This window comes from Telmatherina bonti, assembly GCF_933228915.1.
Source record: "Telmatherina bonti genome assembly, chromosome: 11".
NCBI classification, from domain to species: Eukaryota; Metazoa; Chordata; class Actinopteri; order Atheriniformes; family Telmatherinidae; genus Telmatherina; species Telmatherina bonti.
This window is the reverse complement of record NC_136629.1, coordinates 10,445,753-10,473,532: the sequence shown is the minus strand read 5'-3', so window position 1 is coordinate 10,473,532 and position 27,780 is coordinate 10,445,753. Positions and strand designations below refer to the sequence as shown.

At 45.8% G+C, this 27,780-nt stretch overlaps 1 protein-coding gene across 2 annotated transcripts in view; it reads left to right on the top strand.

Moving 5' to 3' along the window:
* The window catches only part of ltbp1 (latent transforming growth factor beta binding protein 1), a 167,359-nt gene extending 139,822 nt beyond the window's left edge, over positions 1-27,537 (top strand). For both annotated transcript variants that reach the window (XM_079249192.1, XM_079249191.1), the window contains 13 exons: positions 94-216; positions 2,709-2,834; positions 3,045-3,173; positions 7,504-7,632; positions 10,523-10,660; positions 11,339-11,500; positions 11,607-11,696; positions 13,062-13,190; positions 13,273-13,413; positions 15,335-15,508; positions 15,660-15,806; positions 23,723-23,872; positions 25,163-27,537. In XM_079249192.1, coding sequence (XP_079105318.1) covers positions 94-216; positions 2,709-2,834; positions 3,045-3,173; positions 7,504-7,632; positions 10,523-10,660; positions 11,339-11,500; positions 11,607-11,696; positions 13,062-13,190; positions 13,273-13,413; positions 15,335-15,508; positions 15,660-15,806; positions 23,723-23,872; positions 25,163-25,335 — 1,811 coding nt within the window. In that variant the 3' untranslated portion in view covers positions 25,336-27,537. The remainder of the gene's footprint in view (positions 1-93; positions 217-2,708; positions 2,835-3,044; positions 3,174-7,503; positions 7,633-10,522; positions 10,661-11,338; positions 11,501-11,606; positions 11,697-13,061; positions 13,191-13,272; positions 13,414-15,334; positions 15,509-15,659; positions 15,807-23,722; positions 23,873-25,162) is intronic.
* Positions 27,538-27,780: the final 243 nt, after the last annotated feature.

The following is a 27,780-nucleotide window of genomic DNA, read 5'->3' as shown; positions in this document are numbered from 1 at the left end:
TGTTTTCTGCACGTGTAATGATCCCTGCTGTGATGCAGGAACCAGTCTGCTGCTTAAATGATGGAGTTTCTCCTGGATTTTGCCTTTTTTCAGATACAGATGAATGCCAGGATGAGCAGGTCTGTGTCAGAGGTCACTGCCTGAACACGGACGGGTCCTTTATTTGCCAGTGTGGTCCTGGATTCAGAGTGTCACCCAGCGGAGATCAGTGTGACGGTATGATCTGCATCAACGTTTACACGCCTTCCACTTCATCGTCGTCACGCCATAATCCAACTAAAGTAAATCCATCATGTGATCCACTTTAGTCCTGTTTAGAATAACTTTTTATACAAACCAGCTCACCATCCATCCATTCTCTACCGCTTATACGGGGTCAGGTCGCAGAGCTGGGCGAAGAAGTCCAGATTGTTCTGGCAACTTCAAGCTCTTCTGGGGTGTTTCCAGAACCGGGAAGGTCCAGCCCAGAGACACTGTCCGTCCCGTACCTTCAGGGATTTCTCAGGGTTCTTCTTCCCATGCAGGGAAAACTTCTCCAGCCAGTCATGAGGCATCCTGACTGGATTACTGAGTCATGTAGGCAAGGAAACCACCAACCTGCATCTAATCTTGTCTTTGAAAACCTGCATCAGATTCAGAACCAGAACCAGGAAGGAAAACCTCCATCAGGACCAGAACCAGGAAGGAAAACCTCCATCAGGACCAGAACCAGGGAGGAAAACCTCCATCAAGACCAGAACCAGGAGGGAAAACCTCCATCAGGACCAGAACCAGGAAGGTAAACCTCCATCAGAACCAGAACCAGGGAGGAAAACCTCCATCAGGACCAGAACCAGGAAGGAAAACCTCCATCAGGACCAGAACCAGGAAGGAAAACCTCCATCTAAACCAGAACCAGGGAGGAAAACCTCCATCAGGACCAGAACCAGGAAGGAAAACCTCCATCAGGACCAGAACCAGGAAGGAAAACCTCCATCAGAACCAGAACCAGGAAGGAAAACTTCCATCAGGACCAGAACCAGGAAGGAAAACCTCCATCAGGACCAGAACCAGGAAGGAAAACCTCCATCAGAACCAGAACCAGGAAGGAAAACCTCCATCAGGACCAGAACCAGGAAGGAAAACCTCCATCAGGACCAGAACCAGGAAGGAAAACCTCCATCAGGACCAGAACCAGGAAGGAAAACCTCCATCAGAACCAGAACCAGGAAGGAAAACTTCCATCAGGACCAGAACCAGGAAGGAAAACTTCCATCAGGACCAGAACCAGGAAGGAAAACCTCCATCAAGACCAGAACCAGGAAGGAAAACCTCCATCAGGACCAGAACCAGGAAGGTAAACCTCCATCAGAACCAGAACCAGGGAGGAAAACCTCCATCAGGACCAGAACCAGGAAGGAAAACCTCCATCAGGACCAGAACCAGGAAGGAAAACCTCCATCTAAACCAGAACCAGGGAGGAAAACCTCCATCAGGACCAGAACCAGGAAGGAAAACCTCCATCAGGACCAGAACCAGGAAGGAAAACCTCCATCAGAACCAGAACCAGGAAGGAAAACTTCCATCAGGACCAGAACCAGGAAGGAAAACTTCCATCAGGACCAGAACCAGGAAGGAAAACCTCCATCAGGACCAGAACCAGGAAGGAAAACCTCCATCAGGACCAGAACCAGGAAGGAAAACCTCCATCAGGACCAGAACCAGGAAGGAAAACTTCCATCAGAACCAGAACCAGGAAGGAAAACTTCCATCAGGACCAGAACCAGGAAGGAAAACTTCCATCAGGACCAGAACCAGGAAGGAAAACCTCCATCAGGACCAGAACCAGGAAGTAAAACCTCCATCAGGACCAGAACCAGGAAGGTAAACCTCCATCTAAACCAGAACCAGGAAGGAAAACCTCCATCAAGACTAGATCCAGGAAGGTAAACCTCCATCAGGACCAGAACCAGGAAGGTAAACCTCCATCAGGACCAGAACCAGGAAGGAAAACCTCCATCTAAACCAGAACCAGGGAGGAAAACCTCCATCAGGACCAGAACCAGGAAGGAAAACCTCCATCAGGACCAGAACCATGACGGAAAACCTCCATCAGGCCCAGGAAGAAAAACCTCCATCAGAACCAGAACCAGGAAGGTAAACCTCCATCAGAACCAGAACCAGGAAGGAAAACCTCCATCAGGACCAGAACCAGGAAGGAAAACCTCCATCAGGACCAGAACCAGGAAGGAAAACCTCCATCAGGACCAGAACCAGGAAGGAAGTCTCCACTGAAACCAGTAGGAACAGGAACGAGGGACACCTGCTGAGGAAAAAGAGAAACAGACATGAACATTGTCGTCTTTCTTCCTTCCTGTTCAGGTGGGGCAGTCTGGACCAGAGAAGACCAGGACGTGGATGGGAGATCCGTTTTGTGTCTGTTTTATATGAACCTTGTTCATCGTGGTGAACAGCTGATTATCTACTGGGGAGGATTCAGGTTGGTGCAGGTGGAGAAGAGCGAGTCCTGGTTTCTGTTAGCAGACAGAACACGGCAGGTCTTCAGTCCAGGTCTTCAGTCCAGGTCTTCAGTCCAGGTCTTCAGCAGCCTGTAAACCTGAACCAGTGGATCATGAAGTTCATCTGCGTTTTAACCAGAATTCTCTGACTGACGGTCTCCATCCAGATGCTGCTTGGTAACTAAATAAGTTTTCTATGTTTGTGTCCAGATGTGGACGAGTGTGTGGAGGAGCTCCGGCCGTGTGAGGCTGTAGGAGAGTGTGTGAACAACATGGGCTCCTACACCTGTTCCTGCCCTGACGGGTACCGACAGATCGGCGGCGTCCGCTGCAGAGGTGATGCACATCTCCCGCCTGGACACGTTGACATGTTACAGCATTAAGACACACGTCCGGCCTCCTCAATATGAATCTGGACTCTAAAAGACGTTGAAGTTCTGAGAGTCACGCAGCAGCGTTGTGAGGACCAGCATCAGCCATGGTCCCCACAACGCTGCCAGACACCATCAGCACCGAGGAAAAACATCTGGTTGTGTGTCGTCTCAGATGTGGACGAGTGTGTGGAAGAAGCCGATCTGTGCTCGCCTTACGGCAGCTGTCTGAACACGGAGGGGTCCTACCGGTGTGTGTGTGACAGCGGATTCACCGCCAGCCTTGACACGCCCTCCTGTGACGGTGAGATGCAACTACAACACACACCTACATGTCAGATAAACAGGTGTGTCGGACACATCCTGCTGATCTGATCTTCCAGGTGTTGATTAAACCCACACAAGGTGATCATTTAGTCTTTAGATAAGTTTATTTTCTGCAGTTTGTTGGTTTAAATTGGTGGTGACCTGGTTAGGGTGGGGTTAATCTAATTTAATTTAGTTAAGTCAACTCAACTCAACTTATTATCCGAAAGTTGCTTTATGGGGCAGATTATATAAGATTTAATCTTCTGTCTGTTCCTATTTGTTCATGTATAACAATGTAAAGTTAAACTGAACATGAAATGAACAAATAAACACATAATCATGTAAAAATTCCCAGATTTACAGACTATATCAGTGGTGTAGGGATGTAATCACTGCTCTGCAGTGAGTCTTTAAAGACCAGGAAAGTCTTTAAAAGTCAGTAAAACTTTGCAATTTTTGAGATGCATCATCTCCTTTTCAAGGAGGTCCTCTAAATAAAAGTAACACAAAACAAGAGCAGCAGCGTCTACAAAAAAAAAAAAAAGTATTTTCCAGAGTTGGGTTGTTTATTCTGGAAGGGATCAATGGGATTTTTCCTTGTGTTCAGGATGAGAAGTCTCCAAGTGGCTTCAGTTCAGTTCAGTTCAGTTCAAAAACATATTTTTTAATCTCAGAGGTGTAATCAGTGGTAGTCATCAGTTTCACAGTCTATGGAAGTAAAACAAAGAAAATGAAACAAGAAACAGGGCAGAAAACACAGGTAGCTGTGTAAATAAAGGGCTTTAGATATGGTGAAGTGGACCCAAGCAAATGGTGTGGAATAAATGAAATACATTCATTCATTCATTCATTTTCCGAACAGCTTATTCCAATTCAGGGTCGCGGGGAAGCTGGAGCCTATCCCAGCCGGCTTTGGGCGACAGGCAGGGTACACCCTGGACAGCTCGCCAGTCCATCGCTGGGCCACACACAGAGAGATGAACGAACTAAACATTTGCAAAAATATAATTCAGTAACATAAGACAGTGTTTTTTCATTTAATTGAGCTGAAGAAAGAAAAAAAAAAAAGGTTCTGGACAAATGAGAGACTTTTCTGTTGAACAATGGGACAAAATACCTGTCAACAGGTGCAGAAGTCTGACTGAGAGGAACAGAAAACACCTGACTGGAGCGGAAACATTAAAGGATTCTTCAACTAAATATTACTTTATGACTCATGTAATATGTAATAAATTATCTTATTTGTTTGCTTTTTAGAAAAAAATTTCTATTGAACCAGAATTAGAAAATAATGTAATGATTTTCATAAAAGTTTTATTTATTATTATTTTAGTCAATTTCAGTTTATTTTACAGGCAGCTGTTTTTTTCCTTCTTTAATGAAAGGGGATGAATAAATATGAGCACAACTGTAAGTATAAAATGCTATAATATAATAGTAACATACTGCAACATAATGTGATGTAATACAGTGCTGGATGCCATAAGGTGTGCTAGTTAGTAGATCATTACTGATCATAATACAAGATGTAAAACAATTATGCACAGTGAAATAATAATTGTTTTCTGGGTGGGTGAGATAAGGGAGAGGAATGGTTGTGAGTTGATAAGTCAGACAGCTCTGGAAACAAAGGTCCTGACATCCGGGTAACAGGGTACTGTCATTGCTCTGGAGTCCAGGTCAGGACTAACTATGGTGTCTGCCTCTGGGGCCTTGTAACTGTCAGACACATTTATTACACCTCACCAATGCAAACATTACCTGTCTTACTCTCAGACTGAACATAATCCAGTCAAACAATCTGCCAGTGCAGGAAGATAATTACACCTGGTAAATTTTCCTGGAAGAAGAAAATATTCTGGGCTTCAGACAACTGAGAAACAAATTCAAACAAGTTGTGGGTTTTATTTCTTTATAGGCCATTTTCTCCCTACCAGGTGATACGGGGATGTTCTAAAACAAGTTTTCAGGTAAAGTTGGGTGTGAAAGACACAATATGATCACAGAGAGACTCTCTGAGATGATTTAACCTGATATGCATATAAAATAAAACATTTTAAGATGTGCAACAAAGTAAGAAATAAAAAGTGTGACTAATAATCTTCCATATTCAGCTCTCTCCGAGTTTTACTCTCAGCAAACAAGATCAGACAGACTGTTTTTTAGCTGAACTGAGGGATGTAAGACTTGGTTAGTTGGAACGTTTTTGCAGTAGTAGGCATCCCAACACCTCAGACTCTTTTTCTCTCTTGGCACCAGGGCTCTAAAAGACCCCCCACCAACCTGCCAATGGGGGTTAAAACACACTTATGTGGGTATAAATGAATTAATCTCCCTGTGTCCTCTTTTCATCACTTCATCACACTGAAAGAAAAGAAAAACTAGGAGAAAGTTGACAATTTCTTTCTCATGTGGAGCTCGATCTTTGGGAGGAGCCTGAAGCGAAGCTGTTTTTAATGTCCTGCCTTGCCTCAAAGAAGAAAGAGGAAAAGAAAGAGCCAGTGTCTAGACTAAGTAGGATATTTGCTGCCCTCTGCCTCAGGCTCTACCCATGCTCAGACTGGAGACTGAATGTAGATTTTATAGAACCAAAGAAAATGTTGCATGAGTCTGAGTTGCAGTTTCATCCACTGCAATAATCTAGTCGTCACGTTTCATGTCATTTTTCCAGTACAGCTGAGTTTATCAGATAAATGATAGTAGAGACTGAAACTTCTATCAAAGCTGGAATAAAGGGTTGGAAATGGGACTGTTTGCTGGGTGGGTTAGCCACAGCGATCCCGCTAACTGTCCAGGACGGCACATTCATGGAAACCAAGGGGTACAAATCCACAGGAACAAAACCAGACACAGGTGAAGTGAATGAACTAAACGAGACCAGGTGAACCGATGAACAGGTAAATGAGAGAACTCAACAAAGAAAAACTACAAACTAAAACAGGAAACCAGAACTAAGATACAAAACAAGAGACCAAAGCTAAGATTACAAAACACACATCATGACAAACGGAGACTGCAGGTTTAGGGTCTTGTCCTCTACAAGAAGACCTTAGTCTACATAGAGGCTCAGGTGGTTCTAAAACATCAGATAAATCACAAAAAGACCACAAAGGCTTTAGACGTCACCAGTAAAATCTTTAAATCATGTCTAAAAGACACTGGGAGCCTTTGTATCGAAGCTGAAAGAGCAGCAAAGTTCTGTCGGCCCTGGCTCTGGTTCAAAGTCCAGCAGCTGAGCTTTACACCATCTGCAGATGAATCGTAGACCTTTGGTGGAGAAATGTAGAAAAGCAGATGGAGTATTAGAGGATGTGAAAATGTGTAAAATTGTGTCTGTGTCTTAAGGACGATAAATTAAAAATACATTAAATGCTTTTTATTTAACCTTTATTTCACCAGGAAAGTCCTGTTGACGTTAAGAACCTCTTTTGGCCAAGAGGCAGCAAGAGTTACAGGCAATTTACAACTAAAGCAGGACATCTCAAAATCTCTGACTCTGGATTTAAAACTGTTCAAAGAAATAAGTTGGGACAATTTCCAGTCTCTCTGCAAAGAGTGCCATGTAGATGGAGCGCAGTAGACAAAGGCCCTTTTCCCAGTTGTGTGCGGGCAAATGGAACAGAAAGCATCAAATAATCGTTCGATCACAAAAAATAAGAATCAGCACATCTCTGTGTGATTAAATCACAGTTATAGGATGGCAGCAGCCCAAACATGGCCTTTTAAATAAAAATATACCAATGCCCTATTGGGCATGGACAACGAAGGCCATCCTACTCTAGAATACAATTCACAATAATGTGTCATGCTTTTACAATTTGTAATAGACCTCAGAGATGCATGGTAAACAGTGTCGATTTTATGTAGACATTGAACTGAAGCAGTCCTACACACCAGATTACCATCATCTAAAACAGGTAAAAATGTAGCAGCGACTCGCTGTTTTTTAGCTTTAAAAGAAAAACAATATTTGTTTCGAAAGAAAAAAGACAATCTGAGTTTTAGCTTCTTCACAAGATTTTCTATTTGGGGTTTAATAGTAAAAGCATCTTTAAGCCAGATACCAAGGTATTTATACAAATGAACCACCTCTATGACACTTCCCATGAGAGTGAGAACAGGAAGAACTTGAGAGACCTTCTTGGAACTAGTATGCTGAGGACTTTTGTAAGTTTAGAAACCAATGAAGTTACAAGCTCTTCTGAGAGTAATTATTATATCAACCATGTAAATGGGGTACCATGTGGAAACCAGAATAAAACTGGGACCATGAGGACAGTGGCACGGTTCTGTGATTGATCCTCTTCTACTCCCATGGTTTTCAGACATCGATGAGTGTGGGCTGAATGAGACTCGGTGTGGACCTCATGGTTTCTGTGAGAACCGTCTGGGCTCCTTCATCTGTCTCTGTGACCAGGGCTACCAGGAGTCCCAGGACGGACACGGCTGTGAGGGTGAGTGTAGACCTAAACATGGTGGCTAATGGAGACTTTTGTCGTCTGTTGGCCGCTCGCTACCTGAGAAGCACTATAGTTTTTTTCCTTTGCAGACTGTTGATTGTTTTCCCTCATTTCCAGTCCAGTCCAGGTACCGCACCATCTTCAGAGAAACTAAACTGAATATTTAGACTCACAATTTTTTTCTCATTTCTTTACATTAATCTGTGAAAACCAGCAGATACAAAACAGTGTGATGAAATAAAAAGGTTTTGTCCATCAACTGTTGGCCGAAGCCTCATCAGAAATGGTCTCCATGGAAACTTGGCTGTCAAGAAGACATTATAAGGAAGGAAAACAGGAAGAAAAGGCTGAGGTTTGTCGCATGACACAGGAACTGAGCTGTAGATCAGTACCAACAGAACCTGATGGATGGTACCCTGGATCTGGACCTCGACTGCTCTGATGGAGGGATGGATCTAAATACCACTTTTTATGACTAACATCCATTTGTACAGATAAAGACTTATATGCAGTGAGTTTCTGCAGCCATCTCTGACGTTGCAAGTATGTGAAATTCTTTCTGCTAACATGGAGATTGCCCATGTGGCATCACAGGGCCTTTGGCCAGCTTCTTCATAAAACCCGACTGCTGTTTCCATCCAAGTTTCTCAACCCAGCAAGTGTTGAAAATATGTTAAAATTACTCTACAGAAAAGAAATATCTTTATCAGATCCAGTGAATATAATCTCAGACCCACATGGTCTCTCAGATTCATGTTTTCCTCCAGTATTTAAACAGAAATGGACCCAGTATGGACAACCGGGGCAGGTCTGGAGTAAAGTCCTGGTTTGTCGTGAAGAATCTTCCTCCTCCGGTTCCTTTCGGCCCCAGCAGCACACACACCGTTCCAGTAGCAGATATGTGGAGTCGAGGTGGAAATCAGTGGTTTCCCTCAAGTTTGGTTTGGACCACGGTTGACTGGTGCTGCTGGTTTCACTCGGGCTGCAGTTCTGATGGTTTCCAGTTCCCTCTAGCAGGAAGGCAGTCCATGCTGACTTCCCCCATCTGAACCCTGATGGACCCCTCCACCCCCCCAACGCAGAGTCTGCTGCACGCTGACTTCTCCTCTGTCCCTTGGCAGTTCTGCTCGGTCCCACCCAGGTTCAGCCCGGTCCACTGCCAAGCCTTCGCTGTACTGCGGCTTCCACACATGGACTCACTTACACACCAACACACAGTCCTGGAAAGCCGGCGGTGGTGGTGAACCACTAACCATCCACAACGAGAGTCCTCTTCCTCTCCGTCCATTTCTGTCATCTGATCAGCCAGCATCCTCCTCCTCCTCCTCTCCTCTGGTCTCACCTTTCCATCTTTCCTTCTCCGTTCTGTTGTTCCAGCGTCTGTTGGTTTGGATTTGTGCTCGCGTGTGATGGTTAAACTCTTCTACATCGATGCCCTTCTGAAGAAGTCTCGTAAATGGATCATTATGGCTCTAAATCACAAGTTAGATCAGTGCATGATTATCAGGTTTGATTGGATCAGATTTAGATTGATATGAGTAGAAATCTCAGCTGATTTAACAGAATCATAAAAGAAAAATTTCATTTCCGGATCAGTCAGAAATGAGGTGGTTCAGACCCGAAACCTGCTCCTCCAGTCAGTCGTTTCCCAGAAGTTTCCTTAGGAACAAATTTTGCAGCTGGATCTGCCAGATTCTCTCTGGATCAAGATCTTCTGCTGCCTTTGATGACAAATGGGAGATGTGAACGTCCTGTCTCTTCAGGGACAATTAGATCCATTTGTTTTTCGGAGATTCTGAACCATCATCGTCCTGCCAGAGCTCTGAGATCCGATAACCAGACTCTCTTAGTGGTCAAATCAAATCAAATCAAATCAAATCAAATCAAACTTCTTTTCTTGAGCACTTTTCATGCAACACAAAGTGCTTTACAAGATAAAATCAAGTCATAAGGATTAAAACAAACAGTAGATAACAAGACATTTAAAAACAATAAAGACACAAGCTCTTTCCACACACTCATACACACACAAGGACATAGAGCCCACCATAACCCCCCCCCCCCCCACACACACACACATACACACACACACACACACACACACACACACACACACAGACCCACATTCCTCAAAATACATCATTCCCTGAATGCTGTCACCCAAACAGCAGCGGTCGTCATGACAACAGCCCCCAGACCAAACAGGCAGGGCCCCCAGCGTGCTGGATCCCCATAAGGAAAACACTGGAGTTAAAACCAGAAGATGAATAACCTTAAGAAGCAGTAAGAAATAAGAGCAACAATAAAAAAAAAACCAAAAACATAAAAAAACTGGGACTCGACTTGTGACTCGTGGAGACAGAGCCCCCAAATTCTGGAAAGATCTCCCTCTTCCTGTGAGGTCTGATATGACTTTAGGTGGTTTTAAGTCTCTTTTAAAAACTAATCTTCTTAAGGATTACTGGGCCCCCTTTTTGTTTTGTCACATATTGTCTATTCAACTGTTTTTATTCAAGCTTTTAATGTTGATTTATTTTATCAACCTGTACAGCACTTTGGATACCTTGTGGTTTATGAAAGTGCTCCATAAATTAAGTTTTGTTTGTTTGTTTGTGTTTAACTTTGGAAAAATCTTTTATCTCAATAAAATACTTGTTCCTTTCCGATCTTCCTGTTCCAGCCATGAACAGACTCCCAGTTTTGGGAAGAAAAACAGGCGTTTATCTGTTTCGTGGTCGGTTTTGTCTGTGCAGTGATGACTTCTCACAGTTTGATAAAATGAAATGAAAACGAGTAGAAATCAGGCTGAATAAAGACTGAATATTGATCTTCAGAGAATTCAGGCCAGCGATGAGACGTGGACTCCGTCTTTTCCTCTCCACAGATGTGAACGAGTGTGAGAAGCTGAGCAGAGTGTGTGGAGAGGCCGAGTGTGTCAACGTGGAGGGTTCCTTCCTCTGCTCGTGTCCCAGTGGCCAGGAGTACAACCACATGATAGCCAAGTGTGAGCCCACTCCCACAGGTAACCTTCACACCGACACTCAGGGTGGATTTATACGGGCGGGGGGGTACTGGGAATGTTTAATCCTCCTAAAGGGTGGGGTTTACAGCCACTGCCATGTAGAGTCTCAGCAGAAACACTGCGTTTTGTGGCTGGATCCTAAACCTTCTGTTTGGGATGTAAAAGCCTGGAAAGCTTCTGTCGATCACTTGAACTGTCCACACAATTCACCCCACAGAGGTACACTCTACCGCTCCTGAGACACTGCTGGGGATACAAGTGATTGGGAGATCTGGGAGATCTGGTGGAGTTTTACAGGTTTAAAGCAACTATGTGAAACATTGTGAAATTCTCAGGCAAAATTCACTTCAATAAATCTGTAAAGCCAGAAAACGGAAAGGCTGTTTTGTGAGTGTGTGTCTCGTTGGCCACCATAAATATGGATCACACCTCGCTGCTGCAGACAGGAAGTTCACACACATGCCTCTGCTTGGCATGATTCTATTCTATTCTATTCTATTCTATTCTACAGTCATTTAGCAGACGCTTTGATCCAAAGCGACTTGCATACACATATGATGGTGGACTATCTGAAAAAGGAAACAGATGAACTTGTTCTGATGAGTCCGACACACAGAGAGTGAACCTGCAGCGTAAGTTACAGTCTCCGCCTTATTTCCTCCTCCTGTCATCCTCCAGCGTCGTCGGTGGAGAGGAAGGAGTGCTACTACCGTCTGAGCGATGAGAACCTGTGTGAGAGTGTGCTGCACACCCAGGTCACCCTGCAGGAATGCTGCTGCACTCTGGGAGCCGGCTGGGGGGACAACTGCGAGGTCCATCCTTGTCCTGTCAACGGCACAGGTGACTCGGAGAAGGGGGGGGCGTGGGACTAGCTGTTACCAGGGTAACGCTGAAATGACATGTTTCTGTTCTGAGTGTAAGTCAGGGTTTGTCTCTTCACTTCCAGACCAGTTCAGCCAGATGTGTCCATCTGGAAGAGGTTTCATTCCCAACGGAGACGTGCTGTATGGAATCCCGACTTCTGACAGCTACACAGGTGAGAGGAGACGGCTTCACTTCTCGCCACTGAAGCGCACCGTTATTCTGGCTTATAACGCCGGGGAAGGAGATCAGCTGATCACCTTCGGTTTATTGACCGTTTAGTTCCGTCTTTCCTGTTGGGAAGGATGTTTGTTTTTCTGCAATGGCAAAAGGAAAACGTTTGGAGGTGGTTGGTAAGTGATGGGTCTGCTAGTGATAAGACAGGTTGAGGATTAAATGATGTAACTCACTTTTAGTGTAATTATTGTATATTATATATGTATATATGTAAATATGTTTCCTTTGTGCCAATACCTGTGTTGAGGTCTTGTATCTGTGGACCTGAGGAAATCTGGGGATGTAAGTTTTAGGGGGTTGGGGTGGAAATTGTGGGCTTGTTTCTTTATTATATGTCTATGATAGACTGTTTGGTCTTGGCTCCCATTAATAAGCTAAAGATAGTTTCTGGGGAGTCCAAATTTTATACAATGTATCTATTGGTGTGTCACTGTTTTTTATGTGATTTGTAAAAATGAAAAATGAAATAAATTATTGTGGGATACTGACACCAAGGAATCTGGACAGCTGCCCCCCCGACCAGAACTGCAAAGCCAGAACAGGTGGAACCAGTTGTCTGGGAGGGAGATGGAGTGGTCCAGTACTGGTGTTGGTAAAACCCATGTTGTCGGTGGTGATATGCATTCTGTGCAGAACGTTAAACGTCCATGCTTTTAAGAAGTACTTCCTGGGAAGGCTGCAGGACATTCGATGTTTTTCAGCGTAGTTCTGCATGCAGAGCTTAAATCTCACGTCACGCCTCCTCCAACACGTGTGAAACATGGAAGTTGGGGAGTTGAAACCAGTTAATGTGGACTTCATCCCAGACTGATGTTTCTGAGGAGTGGGCGTGGCTTGTACAGAATGACACTACGGGTTAGGGCCGTGACGATATGCTTTTGTCCCAATTCGATTCAATTCCGATTTTTTGGATGCGGATTTGTTTTAAATTGCGATTCTCACAATTCTCCGATATTGCTGACTTTTTAGATTAAAAACAAAAAACAAATGTATAAAACTTTCTTTTGCTTGTGATTTTTCTTCATTTCAATGAGGAAGAAACAACGCAGTAGTCAGATCATTATTCTGCTGCTATGATGCCCAAGAAGACACGTAAAAAGACCAATAAAAACAATAAAAATGACAAAAATTTTATCGTGGATTAATTTTAATTATTTGAATAAAATTATCGATATTTTAAGAAAAAAAAATCCCGATTTCCGATTTTTCAATGCGATTTTCCCACCTTTACTACGGGTGCCGTGGAAGTTCACGTCTTGCTGCTTTCTCACACTCTGAAGGACAAGTTGATGTGTGTTTGCAGATGCAGATGAATGCTCGCTGTTCGGTCAGGAGGTGTGTAAAGGAGGCTTCTGTCTGAACACCGAGGGCAGCTACGAGTGTTACTGCAAGGCCGGGCGGGACTACGACCCGGTCAACATGGAGTGTAGAGGTCAGAATGACGCGCAGCATAAACAGCGGCAGTGTGTGTAGCTTCCTGCTTCAGTTCACGTTGCTTTCCTGTCTTCTGTTAGACATCAACGAGTGTCTGGACGAGTCGATGTGTGACGGGGGGCACTGTGTGAACACAGACGGCTCCTTCATGTGTTTCTGTACCCATCCCATGGTGTTGGACCCCACCAGGAAGCGCTGCATCCTGGAGCCCAGTCTGATTGGTGAGTGTTGCTGGCTTTTCACCCAGTCGCGACAAATAACGGAGCTTCTACAGCCTCCATGCAATTCAAAGTGGATCTCACACTGGGTTATGAAGGGCCGACAATGACTCCGCTCACCTGAAAATACCTCTGGAGGAGTCAGACGTGGTTCATGGCAAGGTGAGACTTGGCAAAGAGACGATGATCCAGTAGCTTGGACAGAGGCACCTTCCAGTGGAGCTGTAACTGAGGAGAGGTTAGAGAGCATAGTCATGTCCTGCATGCTTGATTCCAATTTGGTGATGGACTTCTAAACACATGAGCGCCAATCCTGTGTGGACGATGGATCCATGTTGGCCAGATAATACTGTAATGAGTTACCCTGAGGATCCTTAATACAGCCACACACAGGGAGTTCTGGACAAATGACCAGTTTATTGGTGAAGGAGTATGAACAGAAGATCAGTCCGGGGGAATGGTCTGCAGAAGAAACCAGGCAACAGCTGGGAGGTAAACAGGATGGCAAAATACTCGTCCAGGCAACGACAAGGCTCAGAGATCCAAAGACAGGCAGGGTCGGTAACCAGAAGATCCGAAAAGTTGCGGTGTCCGTCGAGGGCAAGGCAAGGAGGGTAATCCAGGGGCATAAAGCAGAAGGTCGGCAACTGAGGATCAATCCGTAGAACGCTGGAACACAACTAGACATAGGTCTGATTATTATCTGGCAGAGAAGGAGGGATTGGAGGGAGCTTAAGTAGGCAGTGAGAGAAAAGGAAACCAGGTGAACTGAATGAGAAAGCAGAGGCAATTAGGAAGCCAGCAGGTGGATCGAGTAACCAATGATGAGCGCCAGGAAATCAGGATGGCAAAAAACATGACACTCTCAGTCTTCGCTCATACATCCCCCCTCAGTGGTGACTGCTGGTGTGCCTCAGGGATCTGTTCTGGGTATTTTTGCTCTTCATGATATTTTTCTCTCTGCTAACTGGACCTTAGCTACATCTCTGCAGCACAACGCCTCCTGGTTGTCCTCCCAGTTTTACCTCCGGCAAGATGGGTTTGTTTTTACCAGCATTTATCTATTTGTTTATTTACTGTTTGGATCCAGAAATTCTTTTAGAACTGTGGCCCTTGGCGGAGATTTGCGCTCTCCAAGTGCTTTTCTGGCGTTCAAAATGTCCCCATCTCACAGCGTTAAAGAGTCCTTCATTCATTCATTCATTCATTCATTCATTCATTATCGTAACCACTTAATTCAATTCAGGGTCGCGGGGAAGCTGGAGCCTATCCCAGCAGGCTTTGGGCAAAAGGCAGGGTACACCCTGGACAGCTCGCTAGTCCATCGCAGGGCGCGTTAAAGAATCCTTTAAAAGATTCCTGGATCCAAACGGTGATCCGGATCGCCACCAAAATTAAATCAGTTTTACCTTTTCACATTTCCAACAAGTCCTAAAAATACATGAAAATCCTTCCATAACCTTTTTAGTTATCTTGAAAACAAACAAACAAACGGATAAACACCGGTAAAAACATGACCTCCTTGGCGGAGGTAATTCATGCACGTAACGCCAACAAAAATGGTCGGAGCACTTAGGAAAAAATATAGGACAAGCTTCCAGCAGATGGTGAAATATATATATAAAATATATCGAAGAAATATATATTTATATATCAATCCGGATACTATGATCCAGAATATAAAAAAATACTTTGGAGTTTCCATCAGAGGAAGAGATGAAATATTTACTACTGCGGCCCCTGGTGGAGGTTTGTACTGAATGTACCGACATCTGCCCTGTTACTCTGATCAGTGTGGGGGTCTTCCTCCACAGCACCCTGGTAGTACGAGCTTCACCACATCTAAGATGAAGGAACATTATTCCTTTGTCTACTTGGCTGCTGAGCTGATGTCCCTGTGTGGATGCTCGCTGTGTGTTTTCAGAAGAATATGAGGAGCAGATCGACTACCAGGGAATCTGCTGGCAGACGGTGACCGACACCATGACGTGCACCCAGCCCCTCGGCCCTGACAGAAAGACCACCTACACGGAGTGCTGCTGCCTGCATGGAGAGGCCTGGGGCATGGACTGCGCCCTGTGTCCCCTCAGAAACACAGGTACAACACCTCCTCTGTAAATGTGAAAGAACTGAAGGTTACCTCATGTGATTGGCTGAAATGCACCAATCAGAAGAGTTTATTTCTATAATTACTGTCTTTCTATCCTAACAACAAATAATCTTCTCTGTCTTCTTCTTCACCACCTCAGAGGACTACGCCAACATGTGTAACCTTCCTCTGGGTGAGGAGCGGCGGTCGTACGGTCGCGACGCCCTTGTTGCCAGTCCGGTTCACGAACACGAAGTGGACCAAGACTACCCTCAGCCCATGCCGCCATTTTCTAAGAACAAAGAGCGTGAGTACTTCTCTGTTCCTGGATATGCAGCAGGAGTTCCACTGGAGAAAATGGCTTCCAGTCCAAACACCAGCTTTGTGACTGGGAGTAAAACCTAGCATCAGAGACCGACGTCGTTTCATCCGACTCTAGTCCCACATGAAGGTGTTAGGACCGCTCTCTCTGTCACCAGAACCGATGTTTGAACTTTGTCTCATGACTCGTTGAAGTCCTGAAAAACCCGAGAGGTCTGGGACTATTTTGGTTGTTTGAATACTTCTGATTTCGACTTTATAAGTCACATATTGTACGAAGGCGTTAAAGGTCACAGCGTCGAGCCCAGGACAATGTCTCTACTTGGACTATGAAGTATGTTGGATGGTACAGAAAAAGGGAAATGTTTACACCACTCCTGTTTCATATTATTCCCAACTAGTCTCACCTGGATGATCTGATCATTCACTTTAATCTGATTTATAAACATATCAGGTCAAAATATTTAAAATAATCAGAACTGAACTGAAAAATTTCTATTTATTAGAATAAAAATGCAAAATAAATGTAGTCATGGTTATTAAAGTGGAACTATTATGTGCATTCTGAGACCAGAAGGGCTGGGATTGATGGAGTTATTGTCACAAATGGCTTTATTTACTTCAGACCGACCCTCTCCGTAGGCTGTCAGATCAGCCTGTGGGCAAAATGAGTGGATTGAGACTCTTCCGCATTAAGCCCCGCCTCCCTCCACTGCACTACATCGGGAGCGCGCACCGCACCTGCTTTCGCCGTCATTGTAACATCTCATAAACAGAAGGATTAGGCTCATATGAACTCAATAAGAAAACAAAATACAATGTCAACACATAGCATACAGCCCTACATGTTGGAACCTGAATCAGAGCCTGAAAACGAAGTGGAAAACAGCAACCCACAGCAACGAATGCAGCAGGATGTCTCTCTTTGGTAAACTCACCAGCCATCGTTGGGAATAACTTTATCCCACGTTTTCCACCCGCCTGATGTATTTGTACATGTCCTTGTTAACCAGTAGAAGGTAACCAATCACCGAACCTTATCCCCCGGGACGTCACAAGGATTTCCAAGTAGAAAAAACTCTCTAAAACGACGTGTTTTTCGTCGCCATGGAAACCGAACGGCGAGCGTGCTGGAACTCAAACTCAAACTCAAACATGCGTTTAGGTGATAAAAAAGTGTCGTTCACATGTCTGATGAGGATTCAACACTGTAACACTGTAGAAAGCTCAGAAAACTGCAAATACCATCATAACACCCCTTTAAAATATACAGGTCAGCGCACTAGAAATGGCTCCCGGTGTGTTTTTAGTCACCAAAACAAAAAGACGTGACGTTTCACGGCTGCTCCTCAGACTCAAAGTCTGCTTACATCATTTCTGTTTGATCACCCAACCAATCAGAAAAGGGGAATCACCAACACATCCACATATGTAGATATGTACACACACACACAAACACACACACACACAGACACACACACACACACACACACACACACACACCCAAACACACACAAATAACAACAAAATGGCAATCAAATAGTCCTAATACAAACCAATAGGAATGCACTTATCAATATGTCATGACCAACGCATTAAGTGTAAACCAACATGATGACATACAATACTAGGAGTGTGAATTAAGGAACGATGCACTACAGGTAATATGATCTGGTGTATTAAAGAAAAATGAAAAGACCAACTGCGCTGCTGCAGCCAGGAACCCAGAACGTCCAGCTGTAAACCACGACACGGTGAAAACAAGCCCACCAACACGTGGAACCATGACACGGTGAAAACAAGCCCACCAACACGTGGAACCACGACACGGTGAAAACAAGCCCACCAACACGTGGAACCACGACACGGTGAAAACAAGCCCACCAACACGTGGAACCACGACACGGTGAAAACAAGCCCACCAACACGTGGAACCACGACACGGTGAAAACAAGCCCACCAACATGTGGAACCACGACACGGTGAAAACAAGCCCACCAACACGTGGAACCACGACACGGTGAAAACAAGCCCACCAACACGTGGAACCACGACACGGTGAAAACAAGCCCACCAACACGTGGAACCACGACACGGTGAAAACAAGCCCACCAACACGTGGAACCACGACACGGTGAAAACAAGCCCACCAACACGTGGAACCACGACACGGTGAAAACAAGCCCACCAACACGTGGAACCACGACACGGTGAAAACAAGCCCACCAACACGTGGAACCACGACACGGTGAAAACAAGCCCATCAACACGTGGAACCACGACACGGTGAAAACAAGCCCACCAACACGTGGAACCACGACACGGTGAAAACAAGCCCACCAACACGTGGAACCACGACACGGTGAAAACAAGCCCACCAACACGTGGAACCACGACACGGTGAAAACAAGCCCACCAACACGTGGAACCACGACACGGTGAAAACAAGCCCACCAACACGTGGAACCACGACACGGTGAAAACAAGCCCACCAACACGTGGAACCACGACACGGTGAAAACAAGCCCACCAACACGTGGAACCACGACACGGTGAAAACAAGCCCACCAACACGTGGAACCACGACACGGTGAAAACAAGCCCACCAACACGTGGAACCACGACACGGTGAAAACAAGCCCACCAACACGTGGAACCACGACACGGTGAAAACAAGCCCACCAACACGTGGAACCACGACACGGTGAAAACAAGCCCACCAACACGTGGAACCACGACACGGTGAAAACAAGCCCACCAACATGTGGAACCACGACACGGTGAAAACAAGCCCACCAACACGTGGAACCATGACACGGTGAAAACAAGCCCACCAACACGTGGAACCACGACACGGTGAAAACAAGCCCACCAACATGTGGAACCATGACACGGTGAAAACAAGCCCACCAACATGTGGAACCACGACACGGTGAAAACAAGCCCACCAACATGTGGAACCATGACACGGTGAAAACAAGCCCACCAACACGTGGAACCACGACACGGTGAAAACAAGCCCACCAACACGTGGAACCACGACACGGTGAAAACAAGCCCACCAACACGTGGAACCATGACACGGTGAAAACAAGCCCACCAACACGTGGAACCACGACACGGTGAAAACAAGCCCACCAACATGTGGAACCATGACACGGTGAAAACAAGCCCACCAACACGTGGAACCATGACACGGTGAAAACAAGCCCACCAACACGTGGAACCACGACACGGTGAAAACAAGCCCACCAACATGTGGAACCACGACACGGTGAAAACAAGCCCACCAACATGTGGAACCATGACACGGTGAAAACAAGCCCACCAACACGTGGAACCACGACACGGTGAAAACAAGCCCACCAACACGTGGAACCACGACACGGTGAAAACAAGCCCACCAACACGTGGAACCACGACACGGTGAAAACAAGCCCATCAACACGTGGAACCACGACACGGTGAAAACAAGCCCACCAACACGTGGAACCACGACACGGTGAAAACAAGCCCACCAACACGTGGAACCACGACACGGTGAAAACAAGCCCACCAACACGTGGAACCACGACACGGTGAAAACAAGCCCACCAACACGTGGAACCACGACACGGTGAAAACAAGCCCACCAACACGTGGAACCACGACACGGTGAAAACAAGCCCACCAACACGTGGAACCACGACACGGTGAAAACAAGCCCACCAACACGTGGAACCACGGCACGGTGAAAACAAGCCCACCAACACGTGGAACCACGGCACGGTGAAAACAAGCCCACCAACACGTGGAACCACGACACGGTGAAAACAAGCCCACCAACACGTGGAACCACGACACGGTGAAAACAAGCCCACCAACACGTGGAACCACGACACGGTGAAAACAAGCCCACCAACACGTGGAACCACGACACGGTGAAAACAAGCCCACCAACACGTGGAACCACGACACGGTGAAAACAAGCCCACCAACACGTGGAACCACGACACGGTGAAAACAAGCCCACCAACACGTGGAACCACGACACGGTGAAAACAAGCCCACCAACACGTGGAACCACGACACGGTGAAAACAAGCCCACCAACACGTGGAACCACGACACGGTGAAAACAAGCCCACCAACACGTGGAACCACGACACGGTGAAAACAAGCCCACCAACACGTGGAACCACGACACGGTGAAAACAAGCCCACCAACACGTGGAACCACGACATGGTGAAAACAAGCCCACCAACATGTGGAACCATGACACGGTGAAAACAAGCCCACCAACACGTGGAACCACGACACGGTGAAAACAAGCCCACCAACACGTGGAACCACGACACGGTGAAAACAAGCCCACCAACACGTGGAACCACGACACGGTGAAAACAAGCCCACCAACACGTGGAACCACGACACGGTGAAAACAAGCCCACCAACACGTGGAACCACGACACGGTGAAAACAAGCCCACCAACACGTGGAACCACGACACGGTGAAAACAAGCCCACCAACACGTGGAACCACGACACGGTGAAAACAAGCCCACCAACACGTGGAACCACGACACGGTGAAAACAAGCCCACCAACACGTGGAACCACGACACGGTGAAAACAAGCCCACCAACATGTGGAACCACGACACGGTGAAAACAAACCCACCAACATGTGGAACCACGACACGGTGAAAACAAGCCCACCAACATGTGGAACCATGACACGGTGAAAACAAGCCCACCAACACGTGGAACCACGACACGGTGAAAACAAGCCCACCAACATGTGGAACCATGACACGGTGAAAACAAGCCCACCAACACGTGGAAATGATGAGTTTTACTCCCACAGAAACACAGATGGACTCTAAACAGAAAACATTGGATTTATCCAACAACACTTTGCTGCCATCTTGTGAGAACAGAAGAAAATGAGGCTAAAATATTTTATAAGGAGAGATTAAAAGTGACAGACGGGATAGTTACAGAAAACGTGCGTTTGTCTTCTGCAAGTTTCAGTCTGGACATTTTATGCTGAGTCACCAGACGTAGACACATCCCTCATTTATCTGCTGCATGCTGTTCAAACTGTGAGTTTAATGAGCTGAAACGTCTGACGGTGACAACAGGAACCGGTTTGATCTGGTTTTACCTAAAACATGGGTCACAAACTGGCCAGGAGCTACGGAGTTAAATCTCTATGAAGACGCAGCTGAAATATCCAGCAGGTCCACTTCTTTCTGGCTGGCATCGCCATGGCAACAGATGCTGGAAACACTGTTGAGATCAGAGATGAAGACGTGTGAACGCTCCAATCAGATCTCTTAGAAAATGAACAACAGACAGTCGTTTGTGGAGGACGAGAGTCTGACTTTCACTGATCTTCATCCCTCTGAGGAGACATCATCATCATCATCACCAGGAAACACAGACAAGTTTGTTCCAGAAGTTCAAAACTTGTGCAGCAACAACAGGGAGCAATTTGACAAATAAACTTTATGAAGTGACGTGATGCGCTCTAACATCTTAATTAAAGACAAACTACAAAACATTTTCCCGCCACACACACACACACACACACACACACACACACACACACACACACACACACACACACCCATTGCCGGCTAATTCAGCCTCCAGCTTCCATCCTACCTGACCTGTCAGCTCTCTCCAGCCAGCAGAAGACCATCTTACCATGACTCTTATTTTGTCTCTTTTGTGCTTCTTGCGTTTTTTTGCTGAATCAGCGACGTTGCATGTTCAAACAGCCGGATTCTTCTTCCGTGAAGCAAAACTCTGCTGCAACGTCACGTCGATTCCTGTAAAAGCTGTGTCGGTTTCTCAGCCTCGGGACGCTGCTGGGCAGCAGTGGCTTTAGAAATACACGACATCGAACACGTTAAAACGTGGAGTCTTAAAGGCAGAGTATGTAAGAGTTCAAGGCGATTCTTTCCACCACCAGGTGGCAAACACCAAGTCGTGAGCAAAACTACAAAACTGCTACCTCCACAAACAACCACAGGTTGGCAGTAATGAGTAAAACTCACCCCTCACCCCTCCTCCTTGCCAGCTCCAATGAGGGCAGGAATCGCTTGTGATCTGTAGCTCAGGCCGCTCTGCAATAAATGGGCTTATACTCCCCCCACTGGTGGAAAAGAAGTACTTTTTTTTTTTACTGGTCAGAAAACATTCAAGAAGGGTCTTTGTCATTAATTAAACTTGTAATTTAATAACGCATCAAATATGGACTGACTGGAACCTACATGTTTAAAAAAAACTATCTAATTATGATTGTAGTTATTTTTTTAGTTAATTTATTTTGAAAATATTGAAAATCTTACACCTTTAATGTCAGAAAGTTACGTGATGAGTCTTTAAAGCTTCACAGCAGATTTTCCAAACATGCCCCCCCCTTTCCCCAAATGATTACTATTCCTGTAACGGTAGTGTGTGATGCACTCAATAAATGCCAGTAACTTGAGATTAGAAAGATTTAGTAGATGGAACAGATGGTTATTTTGGGAGACCAGGTGATGCAGTCTGTGAGCCAGATGCCAGGATCTCTGAAGATGGACAGGTGGTTAAAAACTGCAAGCAAAACAGGAATGTCAAGAAGTGACACTCACCGTTATGATGAAGATCCAGTGGTGGTGGGTGAACCGGCAGGCTGGGAAACACATGTCTAAGGGAAGTAGTGACTTTTAATCCAACACAACAAATATTAGTCCAGATCCACTTCCGTGTCTGGCTTAAAAAAATAACTCCAATTCCTTAATCCAGGTCCAAGTTCCAATCCAAAAACATTCAAAAATTGAGAAGAAAGAAAAAACGTAGTTTTCCAGAGGGTGGTTGGTGAAGTCAGAAACAGAGACCAGGGTCAGGGTCAGGTTCAGGGTCAAAAACACAGGACAGATCAGGGGAAAACTCCCAGGCATCTGCAGACTGCAGACGACCCGGCAGGGATCTGAGGCAGGCCCTGCTTCTTAAAGGGAACAACCAGGTCAGGTTGATCATGGCTAACAAGACCAGCCTTCAGAAAGTGTCCAAATAAGGTGAGAAGGTATGAAACCAATCAGAACCATGACAATTTCAGCACCACCTCCAGAATCTCGCCTAACGACAGATACTACAGCATCATCATCATCTTGTCTCTTCTCTGGGAGCTCTCCAGCTCGTAAAAGTCAGAACATGAATCTAGTCTTTTCTCTCGCCCCGTCACTTCCTCTGATGCTTCCTCTTAGCTGAATCAGCCATGGTACGTGGTCAGATGAGCCACTCTGGTGATATCTGGTTGCTGTTGTGTGACACGCTGATATAAAGCTGGAATGTGTCGCTCCAGGCTAGAAAATAAAGTAGTGAAGCGGTTTCTCAGCCTCAGGATGCTGCAGGACGACTCCAGGAATGAACATAATAAATGTCAGCATGCCATTAAAACAAATCAGAAGGTTGGTTTTAAGGATAGAAATAAATGTAGTGTAAATCAGTAATATTCTTATTTTAACAAACAGTTTTTTCTTATTTTTCTCTCTTATGTTGTAGCTGCGCTGGCCTGCTAACCTTCCATATTATGTTCAGTAAAAAAAAAAGTAAAATTAATGTATATTTTCAATAAAATGCATGTTCCCTTTTATTAAATTCTGGATATGATGAACCTGCTGCATGTCTCAGGACTGAAGCTCTGAACTATGTCCCTCAGTCGTGGAAAAACAGTGAAATAAAGCCAAGAAAAGTGAAAGATACCAGAGTTTTTATTCCCTTCTGTGTTTAATAGAACGATTCCTTCCACTCTGCCACGATCAGGCCTCCCCAGAGACGTCTTTCAGTCTGAAAAACATCCTCCTCATCGTCGTCTCAACGTTAAAAAACTTTCATCCTGTCAGGTTGGACTGATGGCTTTTACCCAACAGGTCCCTTCAAGGCGTTTGAAGGCCTGCGGGCCGAGGAGTGTGGGATCCTGAACGGCTGCGAGAACGGCCGCTGTGTCCGGGTTCAGGAGGGCTACACCTGCGACTGCTTTGACGGATACACCCTCGACCTTTCCCGCATGGCCTGCATTGGTAGGAGAGCTGTCTCTCTCTCTCTCACACACACACACATGGCACAATTAGACATTGTTTAATTTACAACCCAGATTCTGAAAAGGTTGGAGCTTAGTGTAAAATGTAAACCAGAACACGATGACCTCCAGACCTCATCAGGCCATGTTTTATTCCCAGTAGAGGATGAACAACATATCAGACGCTGAAACGCAGACATTTTATCGTCTCATGGAAAACATGAGCTGATTGTGGATCTGATGCAGAAACACGTCCCACCATCTACAGACGAGGCCCTCCAGGACCAGAGTTGCCCACCCCTGATCTACAGTGTATATTATTAATAACTTTTAAGAATCAGGAGGAATCTCTGTATGCATGGGACATGCCTGGATGCTGGTGATCATTGAAAGCTGACATGATTCTACTGGAAACCAGTGCATGGACTCAGGAAAACCTCCAGAAATCCCAGTCTGAACCCAGTTCACCCTGAAACCCATTAATGCAGGTTAAAGCTCCGTCTTGCAGAGAAGAACCAGATGTGAAGAGGATCCAGAAGCAGCAGCGTCTTCTCTGGACCAGAACTCATCTACAATGTTCTGAGACAAAGTGGAAACCTGGAGGAAGATGTGGAACTCTTTGTGGACAGCATGGACGGCGTGTCCTGCAGACTGGAGAGGAGAGGGAGCATCCAGCTTGTTATCAGTGGACAGTAGAGAAGCTGCATCTCTGATGGGATGGGGTTGCATCAGTGCAGATGTGGGCAGCTTCCACATCTGGGAAGCTCCATCGATGCTGGAACATGTGCTCCCATCCAGACAACGTCTCCTTCAGGGAAGACCTTGCAGATTTCAGCAATGCTGAACCACATCCTGCATCATCCCAGCAGCATGGTGGAACAGGAGAACTGGTCTGCTGCAGTCCAGTTCCACCAGTACAAAACATCTGGAGCATCATGGAAGCAGCTGGAATCCTGCATCAGACCAGAACGGGACGACATTCCTCTCCTGAAACTCCAGCAGCTGCTCTCCTCACTTCCCAGATGTTTCCAGATGTTAGAAGAAGAGGAGATGCTAACGATGCTAAACATCATCCTGGAACGACTTTTTACAGACGTCTCGCTGCATCAGATCCACAATCTGCTCATGTTTTCTATGAAATGATAAAACGTCTCCGTTTCAGCGTCTGACATGTTGTTTATCTTCTACTGGGAGGAAAATGTGTCCTGATGAGATTCTGCTTTTTTTACATTTAAAAAAGCAGCGTAACTTTAGGAATTGTTGTTGTTGACATTGTGTCTTCTGTCCACAGATGTGAATGAGTGTTCAGAGTTGAACACCCGGATGTCTCTGTGTAAAAACGCTAAATGCATCAACACAGTGGGCTCCTATCAGTGTGTGTGTCTGCCGGGCTTCAGGGCCTCCGATAAACCCAACTACTGCGTGGAGGCGGGATCACAGCAAGCATCCAGAAACACACAGTGAGCCCGGACGGATACCAAAACCCACAAACACACACCTGCGAGGACGTCTGCTGAGGGCACTCAGTCAGCAGAACTGGATTAGACCACATCTGACAGTCCTGACCGGACCTGGAGGAGCAAAGTCCAAACCAATGACAGCACAACCAAATTTCAATCTGTTTTGCTCACCTCTTTTATCACTGTGCTTTTTTATTTTTAATGGACATTTGGACTCAATAATCCAGATTTTTCTCCCCTTTTTTCATCCAAATACAGTAAAAAGATCAAAACCCAAAGATGAAGATACCATGGAGACTTCATGGTAACTACATCTGTCTTCGAAGCAGTCTACTGAATGTTAATGAGTCCATTAACAGTGTTATGTTAAGCTTTTCTAAACCACTGCAGTAAATCCCTCCTGCAGCTGGGTTTCAATCAGCTGGGCCCAGGTTTCAGACCATCCAGACCAGGTTTGGACCATCCAGACTAGGTTTCAAATCATCCAGACCAGGTTTCAGACCATCCGGATCAGGTTTCGTACCATTCCGACCAGGTTTCGGTCCATCCAGACCAGGTTTTGAACCATATACACCAGGTTTCTGACCATCCAGACCAGGTTTCGGATCATCCGGACCAGGTTTCAGATCATTCAGACCTTGTTTCGGACCATCCAGGCCAAGTTTTGGACCATCCAGACCAGGTTTCGGACCATCCAGACCAAGTTTTGGACCATCCAGACCAGGTTGTGGACCATCCAGACCAGGTTGTGGACCATCCAGACCAGGTTTTGAACCATACACACCAGGTTTCTGACCATCCAGACCAGGTTTCGGATCATCCGGACCAGGTTTCGGATCATTCAAACCTTGTTTCGGACCATCCAGGCCAAGTTTTGGACCATCCAGACCAGGTTTTGGACCATCCAGACCAGGTTTTGAACCATACACACCAGGTTTCTGACCATCCAGACCAGGTTTCGGATCATTCAGACCTTGTTTCGGACCATCCAGACCAGGTTTTGGACCATCCAGACCTGGTTTTGGACCATCCAGATCAGGTTCAGACCGTCCAGACCAGGTTTTAGACCATCCGGACCAGGTTTCAGACCACCCAGACCAGGTTTCGGACCATCCAGACCAGGTTTTGGATCATCCAGACCAGGTTTTGAACCATACAGACCAGGTTTCTGACCATCCAGACCTGGTTATGGACCATCCAGATCAGGTTCAAACCATCCAGACCAGGTTTTAGACCATCCGGACCAGGTTTCGGACCATCCGACCAGGTTTTGAACCATCCAGACCAGGTTTCAGACCATCTAGACCAGGTTTCAGACCATCCAGACCAGGTTTTGAACCATCTAGACCAGGTTTCAGACCGTCTAGATCAGGTTTCAGACCATCCAGACCAGGTTTTGAACCATCTAGACCAGGTTTCAGACCGTCTAGATCAGGTTTCAGCATTTACTGAAAACTCTGATGGGACTTTTAGAGTTGTGATGTTTTGTGAAGATGATGAAAGCTGAGATGAAGCTTCTGTGTCACATTTCTGATTCCTGGGAGGACCTTGTCCTGACAACACACACTTACACGGTCAAAGCCAACACATTCTGCACTGTATGAGATAAAACGCCGTAAATTACTTGATGGAGATTCAGCTACAGGGGATCAAAACACACACTTGTATAAAATGTATGTTCTCTCAGTTTCTTTGTTATTTGGAGGAGAATAAAATGAGTCATTTAGCGTTCTGACAAACCCAGCCTACGCCGGGGGGATCCAGCTGCATTTCATGCCCAGTCACACTGATTGTGGATATTTAATTCTGTGAAAAGGCCAGCCGTCTGCTCCCTCGACTCCACCGTCGCCATCCGTCATGTACATGTCTTGCTGCAGTTGTCATGTTGGGAAGCAGCTTTGTTGAGTTTCAGCGGTCAGATGCGGTCAGCGGACTCCCTGCTGACTGGGAACTAACAAAAGCTTCATGTTTCTTCCAAAGAGCTGCTTGACTGCGGTGTTTTCTGTTCGGACTGAGATGGACGTCCTCCTTCTCTTTTCTGTTTGTTTCACTGCAAAGTCTTGCCAGGTTGCAAAGCTGCTACGGACCGCGATGGGAGAGAAGAGTGTATATTTACACGACATAGAGGAGAAAACAGCTGATGTATTTTTGATTTGTACATGAATAAATATCGTTTTCTATAAATTCATATCACCGTGCACATTAAACCCCTTGGTAATAAACCACTAAATGAATTCCTGTCATTTGTTTCTCCTGTTTGAGACGTTTTCTGCAGCATGTTGAAGGTTTACAGACCTCTGCATCATCCAGCAGCTTGCAGAAGCTCCTCCAGCAGCAGGAAAATGCAGTCCGAGCTCGGTTCAGTTCAAAGGTTCAAACACAGCATCTCAGTCAGGAGGAGGTCTGGACTCTAACTGGACCATGCTGAGACCTGGATCTTACTCAGTTT